This window comes from Trachinotus anak, unplaced genomic scaffold, assembly GCF_046630095.1.
Source record: "Trachinotus anak isolate AG129_WGS33_773 ecotype Australia unplaced genomic scaffold, CSIRO_AGI_Tana_v1 ptg000012l, whole genome shotgun sequence".
Classification (NCBI taxonomy): Eukaryota; Metazoa; Chordata; class Actinopteri; order Carangiformes; family Carangidae; genus Trachinotus; species Trachinotus anak.
In genome coordinates this window covers 18,547,439-18,561,140 of record NW_027273863.1, presented here as the reverse complement: position 1 = coordinate 18,561,140, position 13,702 = coordinate 18,547,439, and the positions used below count along the sequence as shown (strand labels likewise).

The 13,702-nt window shown below is 39.8% G+C and overlaps 2 protein-coding genes and 1 long non-coding RNA gene across 10 annotated transcripts in view; 1 reads left to right on the top strand and 2 right to left on the bottom strand.

Annotated features, from left to right (window-relative positions):
• Window positions 1-419: 419 nt before the first annotated feature.
• LOC139629913 (peptidyl-prolyl cis-trans isomerase FKBP1B-like) lies at window positions 420-3,995 on the bottom strand. Of its 2 annotated transcripts, XM_071492892.1 has the most exons (4): window positions 3,845-3,995; window positions 3,696-3,743; window positions 2,861-2,973; window positions 420-1,711 (listed from the first exon to the last, which is right to left on the bottom strand). In XM_071492892.1, the coding sequence occupies exons 1-4, from the start codon at window positions 3,879-3,881 to the stop codon at window positions 1,586-1,588; spliced, it is 324 nt and encodes a 107-aa protein (XP_071348993.1). In that variant the 5' UTR covers window positions 3,882-3,995; the 3' UTR covers window positions 420-1,585. The 2 variants fall into 2 exon arrangements, with proteins under 2 accessions (XP_071348993.1, XP_071348992.1); XM_071492891.1 differs by lacking the exons at window positions 3,696-3,743; window positions 3,845-3,995 and adding an exon at window positions 3,081-3,625.
• A 57-nt stretch (window positions 3,996-4,052) lies between these two features.
• LOC139629915 (uncharacterized) lies at window positions 4,053-6,715 on the top strand. Its single transcript, XR_011693070.1, has 3 exons — window positions 4,053-4,175; window positions 5,129-5,288; window positions 6,471-6,715. It is a non-coding gene; the product is annotated as an uncharacterized lncRNA (long non-coding RNA).
• Window positions 5,690-13,702, bottom strand: part of LOC139629902 (MAM and LDL-receptor class A domain-containing protein 1) — a 115,584-nt gene continuing 107,571 nt past the window's right edge. For all 7 annotated transcript variants that reach the window (XM_071492866.1, XM_071492865.1, XM_071492868.1 and 4 more), the window contains 14 exons: window positions 13,484-13,643; window positions 12,990-13,104; window positions 12,701-12,844; window positions 11,491-11,678; window positions 10,977-11,142; window positions 9,522-9,740; window positions 8,853-9,031; window positions 7,800-8,037; window positions 7,458-7,617; window positions 7,235-7,349; window positions 6,722-6,842; window positions 6,448-6,544; window positions 6,273-6,348; window positions 5,690-6,193 (listed from right to left, as the gene is read on the bottom strand). In XM_071492866.1, the coding sequence (XP_071348967.1) occupies window positions 6,098-6,193; window positions 6,273-6,348; window positions 6,448-6,544; window positions 6,722-6,842; window positions 7,235-7,349; window positions 7,458-7,617; window positions 7,800-8,037; window positions 8,853-9,031; window positions 9,522-9,740; window positions 10,977-11,142; window positions 11,491-11,678; window positions 12,701-12,844; window positions 12,990-13,104; window positions 13,484-13,643 (2,074 nt within the window). In that variant the 3' untranslated portion in view covers window positions 5,690-6,097. The remainder of the gene's footprint in view (window positions 6,194-6,272; window positions 6,349-6,447; window positions 6,545-6,721; window positions 6,843-7,234; window positions 7,350-7,457; window positions 7,618-7,799; window positions 8,038-8,852; window positions 9,032-9,521; window positions 9,741-10,976; window positions 11,143-11,490; window positions 11,679-12,700; window positions 12,845-12,989; window positions 13,105-13,483; window positions 13,644-13,702) is intronic.

Below are 13,702 nucleotides of genomic sequence, written 5' to 3'. Positions count from 1 at the left end.
TCATGTTTCAGTCATAAATTGGGGCAAACGTTTGCAGTCGGTTTAGTGCAGTCCACCTAAGCACACAGACCAGAAACCAGTTTGACAACATTTCCATAAAAATGTTACTAAAGCCCGATGTGGCAATCCCTCCAAGCAAATATTTAAACGTGTAGAGCCCTGCCAGCCACCTGGAATCAAAACGCAACACCAACACCTTGTGTGCACGCGCGCACACAAGTTTATATATGACAATCTGCAGCACTGCCTGGGAGGAAAATTGTTTGCTTATTCTTCATATAAATAAACTTATAATTCCTGAGCATTATTTGTGTCTGAAGACATTTGCTCACAGGGTGGATCTAAAAATAAATTAGTCTAATATGTAGCTGCATGCAAAGTGTGAAATGTGACCACGAATGAAACATATATACAGCATACTGATTTGTTTTTTTTTAATGCAAGAATGCAATACCCACGGATAAGAACAAATTCTAATGGTTGATCAACTGTCAAAATAAAACAGCAGAAAAAAATATGTTAATTGACATAATACAAGAGCACTTCAGGCCTATAACTTGACAAAAAAGACCCAAGAGTATAGTACAAGGAACCAGTTTCAAAATCAGTTCCTTATATTATAAATGGCAACACAAGTAGGGATGAAAAATGAATTAAATCATGAGCCATTATCGTTTCTAAACATACAAAGTGTCTTGTGTCAAAGTTTTAAGCTGCCGACTCAATGCATCTATTGAAGGGATAAATTCATGCTGGAAAAAAAACAAATAAGCTTTTTAGTAAAAGGTGTTACATGCGCATTTTTTTTACATCAAAAATCATTATCACACTATTTTTGAGACACCGGAATAAACAATTAAGAACAAAGATGCCGCTGGTTCACTCCCTTCTCAAGTTCCTTTGTTTTTTGCTCTTATTCCATTCTGTATCTTTTGTGCTATTTAACTACAAAAGTACAAGTCAAAGATTTAACAGGCAAATATAAAAATGAAGGCCAAATAAATCCTAGATGTTTACTTAACAACATGTTAGATTTTCTTACATTTTCAGGACAATTTCTTGCCAAGAGTTAGATAGACAGATTGATAGCACTCATGTCTGTTTGGTAACTATGAAGCTACAGACAGCCACTGATTAGACGAGCTTCCTGTAGCACAAACACTGACACAGCTGTTTGTTTGTTACATGCATCCCCGCCCCCTTTAAAACCACAAGTTTTGACACGTTGGTTTTTCGGCAGATTGATCAAACACAATATTATGCATTAATGCTAGGCTGCTACGAGTGTTATTGATCTTCTCAAGTAACTCTCTGCAAGAAAACAAATAAGCCTTTTCCCATAATGTTATACTATTCCTTTTATGTCCTTTAAGGGCGTCATCTTAGCACCGACAATACCACTGGCATTGGCATGGTCTCATTTGTTTGTAATTTGTCTTGATTATACCAGGATATCAAAATTATTTCTATAATGATTTATCCATGTATATAAATGCCACTGACAGCACCTTTGATCAAACAGTTATTTGTATCAGATGTGGGTGGAATGAAAAAAAATCTGAAGTGCAACCTTCATCTTAAACACTCAGCAATTCAGAAGCTCCACCTCAAAGATGAGAGTGGAGTTGGCTGGGATGACGGGTGGGTATCCACGGGCGCCATACGCATAGTCCGGCGAGCAGGTCAACTTCGCCACCTGGCCAAGGCTCATCTGTGGAGGAGGTAAAGAGCAAGTTACATAAAAGGTAATAACGTGGTTTTCATACTGAGCCGCTAATTCGTATTGTTGGCATCTGTTACTCAAATGATGCACACTTCCAGAAAGTTGGGGGACTCACAAGAGCTCAAGATCACTGCAGCAGAGGCTGAGATATCCTGACTTTCAGTCATTAGTATGGATCGAGCTGGATTTGACATTTCCCATCATGCAGCAACATTCGTTCAACCCTCCCCGTCCACTAAATGCTTCTCTCAAGCTCTCGCCCACTTTTTAAGTCACGTCTTCTGTTCCTAATTGGGCTGAGAAAATTACGAAGTCTCTCGGGGTTCGGTGCTCATTAAAAGACATTATGTAACAGTTTTCACAGTAGTTGGGTCATACATCAAAATGATGTTGCGCAATGTGTAAAATGTCGAAATTGTGGAGTCCAGTTTTATATTTTTGACCAAGAAGTAACCTACAGTGACTTGACCCCTTCTCTCTTTGCACACTTTGTGTTGCAGATTTAATTTTAAATGAATTTTTGCCCACCAATCCCCACTCAGTAAGCCACAGCCCCGTTTGTCTCATGGTGAATTTACCAATAGAGTCCGAGAGGGAAAAACAGATTCTGCACACTTGTGTGTGCTCAGCTAATGTTTGTGTGCTACTAGAGCTGAAACCACAGGAGTCAACGGACAAGTGTGCGGCTTTTACTTTGTTCAGTCTCTCAGGCTGATGTCAAGGAAGCACAAGCAGCAGGAGCAGATGAATCACTGAGGTGACTTCTGCTCTGTCTGTTCTGAAACTGATTTATTAAAGTGGATGTCTGTTCGCGACGCAGTTGACACCTCTGGTACTGAAAGTCAACAACTGTGTGCATAACGTGCATTTTCACTATACAGATCCACGACAGGCTTTGCGGGTGGTGCAGGCATTTCATTATTCTAGACAAAAAGTCTTTTTGACATGAAGTATGATGCTGTCACTCAACAATCACGTTTTAATCCTGGCACACACCCGTGAACTCGTTTCTCCCCATCTCAGAACACCCAGTCCTATTTCACAGGCTGAGTGGTAAGGTAGTAATCCCCATGGCGCGTAAACTGACCATGATGTGTAAAACTGGCGGATTGTCCCTTTTTAAGTTCCTCTCCTTACCTGAAGCACACCTTCATCCCAACCACGAATGACTTCACCCTTTCCGATGTTGAATTTGAAGGCCTCTCCCCGGTCCCTGGAGGAGTCGAACTTTTTTCCATTTGTCAGTGTGCCTGTCCAACAACAAAAAAACAAAAAGCAACCTTTAGTCAATTGTTGACAGAAAATTCACTGGCAACTATTTTGCTGATGATTAACTATTTAATTAATCACCCTTCACCTTTTAAGGACCATTCCCTGGTTGCAAAGATCCACTGCTTCTCTTTGTCATATATCTCAGTTAACAGGAAATCTTTAGGTTTCAGACTGTTCAGTTTAAACGAGACACTCAAAATCATATCCTTGGGCTGTGTTTTCCTCTGCATTCAGAAAACGATTCATCAAATAATCGAGATCGCTCTTAGGCAACAGATTAATCAATAGTGGAAATGATCTGTTGTAGCCCTATGATTACATAACCCCTCCACAATCATTGAGTCTTGTAGCACACAAAAGCACACAAATGAGGGTAGATCGGTGCCTGTCAGCTAGCTATGCGTTCAAGTTGCCGCTAGCTTAGCTTAGCTTAGCTTAGCTTAGCTTAGCTTAGCTTAGCACAAAGGGTGGAAATGAAGGGAGCCAGCTAGCCTGGCCCGGGCTAGCTAATCATTGATTTTATACTGTCGCGTTAGCTTCACCCACGCTAGCGGAACCGATTTCACCGTCTTACTCTCACAGGTGAAGCGAATACGTATATTTCCCACCTGAGAGGCAAAACCAATCAGTCAAGATTTAAAATCGATCGAAAGCTTATATGCGAGATGGTGATATTTTCTATCACGAGCGAGCGTCTCACCAACGTAGTGCACGGAAACCGTCTGCCCTTTCTTCGGAAAAGTCCTTCCTAAAAGGGAGGAAACGCGGGTTTAAAACGATGTATTTGTAAATGGAAGTACAATTTTATAACATCGACTAATTGGAATAAAAAAAAAAAACCCCTCTCACCGTCTCCGGGTCTAATGGTCTCGACTTCAACTCCCATTGTTCTCTCGGTGTGTCCGTCGCTGTGTGACGCTCCCGGCGGCTCCGTGTGAATGAGGCGGTCACATGTGAGGGGTCGACCGGCAGCGCGACAATCTCCCAGGGCTCACCGGCTGAAAGCAGGGGCTGTGCATTGCAGTGCCTTTTTTTTTTTTTTTTTTTCTGTGCTTGTGGGTGTGTTGCGTCTCAATGTCAGTGCTATAGTGGAAAGAAAATGTGAGATGTTTCCAACCCTGCATCTAATCCTCCAAAATTTCAGATTCATCCGAGATTACAGGCAGACAAGAGAGAGGATGTAGGCGCATTGTGTCTCCCAATTACACTGTTACACAACATGGTCCTCTATTTATCAAAACGCTAAAAAAAACAAAAAAAACGTGTTTATCAAAGTAATTTTATTTAAAAATGCTCTTAAATGTGAGCGATCTCCAGAGGTCTGTCTGATATTAGTAACACCAACTACAAACAGTAATAATTCATGATTTCAAACAACATAATTAAGAATAAAAACGTTTTTGTTTATTTGCATGTCAACATCTGATAGGATGTCTTTTTTTTTTTTTTTTCTCTTCATCAGGGGTGCAAACAAATAAACACACTTGATACCTGTACTACATTTCAATGGGGGAAATATTGTGTTTTTTACTCCTTTATCCAATCACTTCACAAAATTAAGATTTGCAACAAAGAGTAAATAAAATATATTGTTGTTTTAAACTATTCAGCACCACGACTAGAGCAAACAGTTAGTTGGTTAATCAATTAATCAGTTGACAGAAAGGTCATTGAGAATCTATTTCTGTCTATCTACTTGCAAACTAACATTTTCAATACAGGACTTTACAGTGCTTGGATTTAATAATTTTACTTAACTAAGGGTTCTGAATACTTCCTGTACCACTGACTGGTAGGGTGGATAGTTTTGTCTCCAGACTTGATCATTTCACTGATGTTCAACAGCTTTACATCATCTTTAATAAGTAAAATCAAGCTACTGAAAAAGAAAAAACAGCCGCAGTGTGACGGAGAAACAATCAGCAGGAAAGCAGTGGAGGTTAAGAGAACACAACTTGCTGACAGTGTTTCAGACTGGGTTAATATGGGTACAGAGAATGGCTCGCTAGCTAATATATTAGTTAGATTGCTTATTATTGAAAATATATATTTGCAACACATTTCTAAAGTCATTAACTTAATAAATATTACATATGCATGTGTTTATTTGTTGATTCAGTTTTTTTTGTTTAGGTGTGACAATGGATGCATTCAAGGAGGAATGGGACCCACTGAGGCTGCATATGTACAGGGCCCAGAGTTTTTGTGCTACACCACTGGATGGTAGATTCGTCTGACAGTACCAACGTCAGCCATGCAGCAAGCAGCTCGCCGTCCTGAATGTCTTGTTCAAGTAAGTTGTGTAGTAGGTTTTTGGGGCCTGACACAGAAGCTGCCAGTCCTTACATACCTGACTGTGTTCAGCAGGTCAAGTCACATTACTATGCAAGTGCTTCCCCGGGGAGGTAGAGGTACTTAGATGTTTTACTTATGTACCAGTGCTCTGTTACAAATAAAAATCATGCATTAAAATTCCTATGTACGTGATGGCGCATAAAAATTATCAGCAAAACGTAAAAGTATAAAAAGTAAAGTGCTTGTTCTGTGGAAAAATGTGCTGTGACTGAAATTTTACTATATACAGTATGATATTAGACTGTTAGTACTGATGTGTGTACAACTAGTACAAAACAGGAACTTGTAATTTCAGCTAAGAACAGAATTGTTTAGAACAACATTTCAGAACAACATCACTTTAAGCTTTTTGCAAAACATTTTACTGAGAATTTGTCAACTGCTCATAAACCAACCAATAAAATTAATCCTACAGGACAATGGTTATTTGGCTCTACAGTAAAAATCACAAACATGAACAACATAAGACAAGTTATCACAAGATATTCCATTTTATAAAAATGAGTTTTCATTTTCAAGTTGCTAATCCTCGGTCAAGGGGGTTGTTACTCTGCTTGCATATGTTAAAAAGTGTCACTGTCTCATTGAACTGTCATTAAATCCCTTCATCCATTTTTCTCAGCACAATGCCACATAATCATTTTATCTTCTACAAAGTTCTAGTGGAAATGAAATATCTTCACCTGCGCAGGCATAATTTACAAATCGGTTTATTTGTTTTATAATTATTATTATAACTAGTCCGGACTAAGCATCAGATGTAGCCACACTGGGGTCAGTTTCATGTGACGATGGAGCATACAGCTTGTTGGTGAAGGAAAAGTCCGATCCATGTTGCGAGTCCTGGGGAGAAGAACATCTTTTTCATCTGAGTTTTTTTGAGTCAGACAAGATGCTTAGTTATCAGCTCCTGCTTACTTACATCTAATTTGCAGTCATAGAGGTCAAACACAGAGTCAGGTTCTGTCACATCATCAGTCATATTTGTTGACTGGCTCCTAAGACACAAACACAGAAATGTCAGCCAACAACGTAAATGACCATCTTTCACTGTTATTATGTACATTGCAATTACTTGTATATAAACCACTGTGTACATTGTACTACGTTTCCTGTTCAGCATAAAGAGGAGGATGGAGATGACGATTCCAGCCAGCAGAATCAAAACAACTGCGAGGCTTACGGACAACACGTCTGCAGAGACAGAAACATGACAAGTGCACAACATTTGACATCGGCACCTTTCTTGCATGCATTTCTTTGTACACTGCAGTTCCCTCTTGTACTGCTTTTAAGCATTTGTATGAGGAATTAACTGACTAGATTGTTAAAATATCAATATTTCTTCAAGGATAAGGGTTTTTAAGTTACCATTGTTACCATCAGGAGGGCTGATAGGTGGATCTGAGAAGCAGCCACCAGGGGAGATGGTAATGTCATCAAGAGCAACATCCCCACCTGGATTCATCCCCCTCTGATACACAAACACAAACTGAGGACAAAAAAAGTTTTTAAAATTCAGGATATTAAGCCAGAAAATTCTGAAGACACACAAGAAAACTGTCTTTTTACAGGGTAATTAAAGTTTCTACTAAGGCAGATGTTTCAGACTCTTGACCAAATGAAACCGTTGCATTTCAGCTGTAGTTTGTTTTTGTTTTTTTAATTTAGAAAAGTCCAGTATTCTAAAGCAGTTCCCCTCCTCATGACAAATAAAACTGGGTCATGAAACATACAATTTATCTGTGGAAGTTTTTTTTTCTGAGAAACTGTCACCAAGTGTTGTACAAAAAAAACAAAACAAACAAACTACAAAAACCCTGACTTTTTCATTCTAAAATGCACTAATCGCACTAATGAAACCTATTAGGAACTCATAATTACCCAGAATGCTTCTTTATGTTTAACAGACAGACTAGCCATCTGCCACTTGTCTCCCCTGTTTCCTGACTCAATCCACTTCAGAATCCCCTCTTCATTACCATCAGCATGCATTTTTCTGTGTGGAAGAAGACATCACCAAGTTAGATTAAGGTGCTGCAGACGTTCATTAACACACAGTTCATGTTTCGTGCTGCTACTCTTCAGACATTAGCAGGTCGTTTACCTGTCGTTTACGTAAACTCTGAGAGTCCCAACGTTGCTGCCATACATGTGGTACCAGAATGTAAGACAGTGTCCTCTAATGGACGGCTGGAACACATCACTGATCAGGAAGGACATACCTCCCCACTCACCCACTGAGCTGTCCACATACACATAGTAACCTGGTGGAAACATTGCAAGACCATGCAAGAATATGAATGGCAGCTTTTATATTCTTTCTATGAGCTGATATAGTCAATGTCACTTCAAACAAGTATGTGCAGGGGGCAAGTTGCACTAAAGCTACAATATGGTACATTTATGACCTGTTTACTGACTACAGTCAGTCCAAATTATTACCTACCATGTGTTGAGTCAGTGGTGTGATCAACACTGGGTCCTGTGTTGGGGTTTGGAGAGGCTCCTCTGCCACGGAGCCAGTCCCCCTGGTCCACTCCTCCACCCAGGTTGCTCCAGCTACACATGTTCCTCTCAAAGTCACAAAATCCAGGAGGAGGACACTGAGCGTCCGTCACCTGTACGTCATCAAAAGCCATGTCTCCCTCCTGTGTGAGGCCAGCCTTCACACCTTCAACTACAATCTGAAATGGAAAGCAATGTAATGACGGAAACTGCTTAATGGAAATATAGTAATACATAGTTTAAGATCAATGTTATACTTGAGAGGGATTAGTTTTAGATTCAAAGCACTGTCAGTGAAGAGAGAGTAGAGGTAACAGACATCTGATTTGAGTTATATTTGTTTAGATTAACAGCATGGGTGGTTAAAGGGTCAGCTCACCCAAATGATGGGTGAAATGTCTTTAAAGGCCCAGATAGGTAGCTTCAGTTTAATGCGCTGAGGTTTAGGTTTAAAAATCAGTCTACTTTCTGCTGAAGAGATATCTCAGTAATTTGTGTGATTGTTTAAAAGATATTTTAAAAGAGATTAGTCCTAAATGACATTGGTTTACATCAGTATCATTAGTTTACATCATTAGTTTAATGTGATTTACATGATTTCATAATAGAAAATACTTACAACTAAAAGTATTATAGGAAGCATTGTAATGTTATATTTAGTTGAGCTGGAGCTAATTAAACTATTTCATATACTTTTTGGTAGTTTTATTTACTGTATAATAATGCAAACTGCATGAGCTTAATCCGTAAAGTCACTAGTAACTATAGCTGCCAAATTAATGTAGGGGAGTACAATACTGAACTATTTAAATGTAGTGGAGTAGAAGTACAAAGCAGCATACAATGAAAATAGACTACTCAAGTTAATTCCAAGGAGCTCAAAACTGTACTTCAGTACAGTACCTGAGAATATGTACTTAGTTACCTCTTACTAGTGTCTATGTATATCTCTCTCCCCCAAGGTGACTGTGTATTGACAGACTTTGGGACTCACCCTGTAAGGCTGAACCCGAGGCAGAAGTGAAGCCTGAGCAAACCTCCACAGCTGGCCCTGGTCTCCTGTCTGAGAGAAAATCAGAGCTTCCTTCCCTTCTTCGCTCTGCTGGTAAACATTCAGCGTCCCCATGCCTTTGCCATACATGTGGTACCACAGCTGCACACAAGCTCCTTTGCCTGGAGGGCCACAGAAAGCAAAACCATATCAAATGTGCTTTCATTAGAGGAATATTACACTGAATATCCTCAGAAGCACAGCACTGTCACTGTTCACCTTTTACCTCTAAACTTTAGACTGCTTTACACCTCAAGTTATTGGTGTTTACTTATAGAGAAAAATAGAGGTGATGAGTCAGGTCAGTCACCGTTAATCAAATCAACAAGTTCAATACAAAAATCACACTATATTCAAATGGTTTAAATCACTTATATTTCCTATTATAACATTGAACTAAACTTTTTGTCTCTGTCTAATTGTGACTCGGCGTCTGGAGGAGTACACTATCTACTCAGAGCTAAGACTCAGTCTAATAGCTCATTAATTGTGGGAAAACATGAGTAGAACCAAATCAGAGCCAATCTATGGCACCACAATGTTGATTATAGCTTGTAGATCTCAAAGGAAATATTCAGACAACAGTGGAGAACACCCTGGTGCCTCTCTGACCTGCAGGGTACAGTGGTGAAGCCATTGCAGCTGTCTGGCCGGCGCGGTCAGCAGCAGAGGAGGGCAAGTAGTAGTAATGGCCCGCGGGTGTGTTCGTGGTGTGGTCGCTGTCTGGTCCTGTGTTGGGGTTGTGAGCGGAACCCGACTGTCTGAACCAGTCAAAGTCATCAGTGGTCTGCTGCTGCCAGTTACAACTCCCCTCCTCAAAGTCACACAAATCTACAACATAGTATTTTGGAATGCGTTATAAAAAACATATGCATACATGAAGAGTAAAAACTTAAGTAAATGTTAAGCCCTCAATATCTAAAATACTGTGTGTGGAACTGAACGTAAGTAGGATGTCAAGCAAGAACTTAAAGTGAGTACTGTGCTTTGACAGATGATATTTAATCCTGTTCACTGCAAGCTGTCACTAAAAGCTACTGGGTTACTGTACTGTAGTTACGTCTCTGTCTGCCTGTGTGTTGTTCATATAGTGTAGAGAGCTTGTGTGTTAATATATCTCTTTTTTTTTTTACCTCTACCTGACTTTGCTCTGCCTTTTTGTTATCTTCTTTTATCCTAGTAATTATTCGTCTTTGACTTCTGCAGGGAATTATAAAATCCACCCATAATGTAAAAAAGAAATCTGACCTTATTCTATATTTTTCTTATTGTCAACAAATCCCATGAAAAGACCAAAACCAACAGGTGTTCGTGAGCCTGTCTGATTCTCAGCCCTAAGCACATCTGTAAAGACATACAGAAGGAAATTTAAGAAAGCAAACGTTGCTCAAACAGGAGGAAATTGTGCATTTACTGTGAACTGTTTTCAGCTGCAGATGTGGGGCACTTTGGTGTATGGCAGCAGGAAGTTATGCGTTGGATTGATGCTAAATAAACTACTATATATTTTGTGTACATTGTAATGAGGGGACATGTCACTCACATTTAAACAATGGAGATCTGTGGCATATAAGAAGAAGCTGTGTCAGACTTTGGCTACACTATAACAATACTTGTCAGTAGGATTAGTGTTGGTTTTGGTCTCTCAATGGGATTTATCAAGAATAGGAAAAATATAGACTATCACCAGACATATCCTTCAGGAGTACCAGAGCTAATATTGCATGCAACCTAAGACTCTGTTGTCCAATATGTGTCTGATGAATGATAAATAAAATGGCAACAAAAAGAAAAAAAATGGGAGGTAAAGAGGGAAACAGATTTTTCCCACAGAATTCAAGTCATGTCGGGCAAATAGCTGAGAAATATATTTGGTTCAGAGAATTTGATTCACTGGTGAGAGACAGTGGTTCTTGAAAATGTCCCCTTACTCCCTCTTTTTCTAGTTATTTTATTCAGTCTTTTACTTGCACAATGGTTACATCTGAATCACTTTAAAATCGCACAACAAAATTGTAGTAACATCTATGTTCAAAATGTGATTTTCCCTGGCTTCAGTCTAATTACCAGAGGCAGGACATGGTCCACTGATGAGGGAGATGTCATCGATGGCTATGTCTCCTGCCTCTCCTCCAACTGTAGCCTCCAGAACCACTTGGTGGACCTTCTGCAACGTCACGTGGCTCTGCACCAGCAGCCACTCATCCCCTTGATTTCTTGATTTCTGCCACACCTACAGGAAAGACAGTAGGCTGATTCACTCAGCACAATGAGGATGTGAGGAGGTTTTTGCAACACCACGGTATGCAAACTGTGCAACTTACAATAAGTATGCCATGCATTAATGTTATTTTGCAATCAGCATTTCACAATTATGTGAAAAGTATAATAGTACAAAAAAAAACACAGCGGGAACAGCCTTGAATATTTCTCAATCAGCCTCATAGATGTTTTTTTTAACACTGTAGTAAAGGGAAGTAATGTGGTCTTCACTGGCCTCCTCTGTCTATATTTTTCATGCAGTAACTTTGATAAAACATGTCATAACTTAAGAAAACTATACATTTTATGCATGTTTTACCAGTGTTTTCTTCAAGGGATCAGCAGTTTGTAGAAGTATCCTCAGAGAGCCCACTGTAGCTCCAAACATGTGGTACCAAACTGTGAGACAGTATCCTTTTTCTCCAGCAGGTGGCAGCAGTGGAGACTTCAGCTGGGCCATATTCCCCTTCACACTTGGTGGGGAACTCTCAATGTAAAGGTATGTCCCTGTTAACAGTGCACAACAATGATTCACAATCTCTCTGGCTTTTGACCCCTTAACACAAAAAAATGTCTACATACAACTCCCTGCATGTATCAATGAGCTCTGAGGAGTTCAAGCAAAGTGTGGTATTAATCTGAAAACTTTTTAAGAGGCCTCAGTAGGTGAACCTATCCAATATTTTACAAGTTAGAATTACCGCCTCATGGTTGTATGTCTCCGCCAACCAGTCCAGTTGCAGATAATTAGCATATGTATGAATGAATTATGACCAAAAACATTGTTTTGTGAGGTCACATTGACTTTGACCTTTAACCACCAAAATCTAGTCGGTTCATCCCTGAGTCCATGTGAACATTTGTACCAAATTTGAAGAAGTTCTCTCAAGGTGTTACTGAAATATGACGTTCATGAGAATGGGACGGACAGATGGACAACCCAGACACACAATGCCTCATAAAGCATAAAGAAAACACAAGATTAGTACAAAAGACTTAAAAAAATAAGTAGAATTTGATAGAACTTAGTTATTGCTTCCAGGATGAATCCAGGAAATCATCTTGTGACCCCTTGCAGTGATCTTGAAACCCCTTGGGGTGCTCTATTGCTCCCACAATGGGAACCACTACCATACAAAACTGCAACTATTTGGTGAGTGCTTATGTTTTACTGATATAGCATCATAACATCTTCTTTCAAATACATACTGAATTCATGAGAACTGAAATGCATCTTTCTCCACTTCGATACGCTCAGGGGTTTTCCTGCTTCAGCCTTGCTTGGTCTGGTATAACCCATGTGACTGTTTAACTGAGATTACTATGTCAGTTTTCTGTCCTCATGACTCTTCTTCATTTGTCATAATGTGACACTATATTTCTATTAATGATCATTTGTGGCCACAGTGGCTGCTGTTCAGAAAAAGTTACACAGGATGGATATAATTCATACCTGCACAATGCTACAGTTTAGTTTTCTCTATATGTGTTAGGACACTGCTTGTTAAGATATTTAACATTGTAGTGACCTTTGCCTGTATTGTGGTCTCCTGCAGGCCCGGTGTTAGGGGTTTCAGTGGGACCTGACATGCTGAGCCAGTCCAACTCATCTTCGGCCCCCTGCACCCAAACACACAGACCATCTTCAAAAGAACAGCCATAGGCAGACAGATCTGAGGAGGGAAATAGTATTTCAAAATTAGCCAACCTTCGTCACCAGCTGTGGGTTTAAACACAGTAGAAATATGGAAACTACCCATTCTTCTACTACTCCTTCTGAATAAATTCACATGTAAATGTTGATGAAACTTTATTTACCTGGTGGCTGGTAGGACTTTTCACAGTTTAGAAAAGAGATATCATCTACAGCAAAAACAGCATCTCCAGTGGCTGCTCCCCCCTGACTTGCTTTATTCAAGCTACTAAACAAAACCTGAAAATACAAATCACCACATCAGTGCTTTTGCAGGATTGGTATTCATAAAAACAAAGGAAACATTGCTTTTCACTGCAGCGATGGACCAAAGGTGCAGTATGTGGACATAATTGGAAAATGTTCACATCATCCTCAGCTTCATGCACACTCTACACTATCGATATCCACATCCCATACTTGTAGCCTAATGAATTTGCTGCAGCCTGTTTGCTTAATAAACTGCTTTGCTTAACTTTTGAAAATGGCCTCCTTGTTTTTCATGGACGTATCAGCCAGACTGTGACAGTAATTGATAGGACTTCTTCTTTAATATGCACATTTCTCTGTGTCCCTTTCATACAGATTTAAACAGTTTAGTAGAGACATGAGCGTGCACCTTATACGGCTGCTGGTGCGGGCCAAGAAGCAGATACTCTGAAGTCCAATGGGAGACTGTGTTGTGACTGCGTGACCACAGGATTGCTTCACTCCCCTCAGCTTGCTGCATAAGCACTCTGAGTGACCCAGCACTCTCTGCGCTGATGTGGAAGTGAAACCTGGGTGTAGGAAAGAAGGAGGAAGGGGAGAGTGTTGGATTGGGAAGACAGTTAAGTGG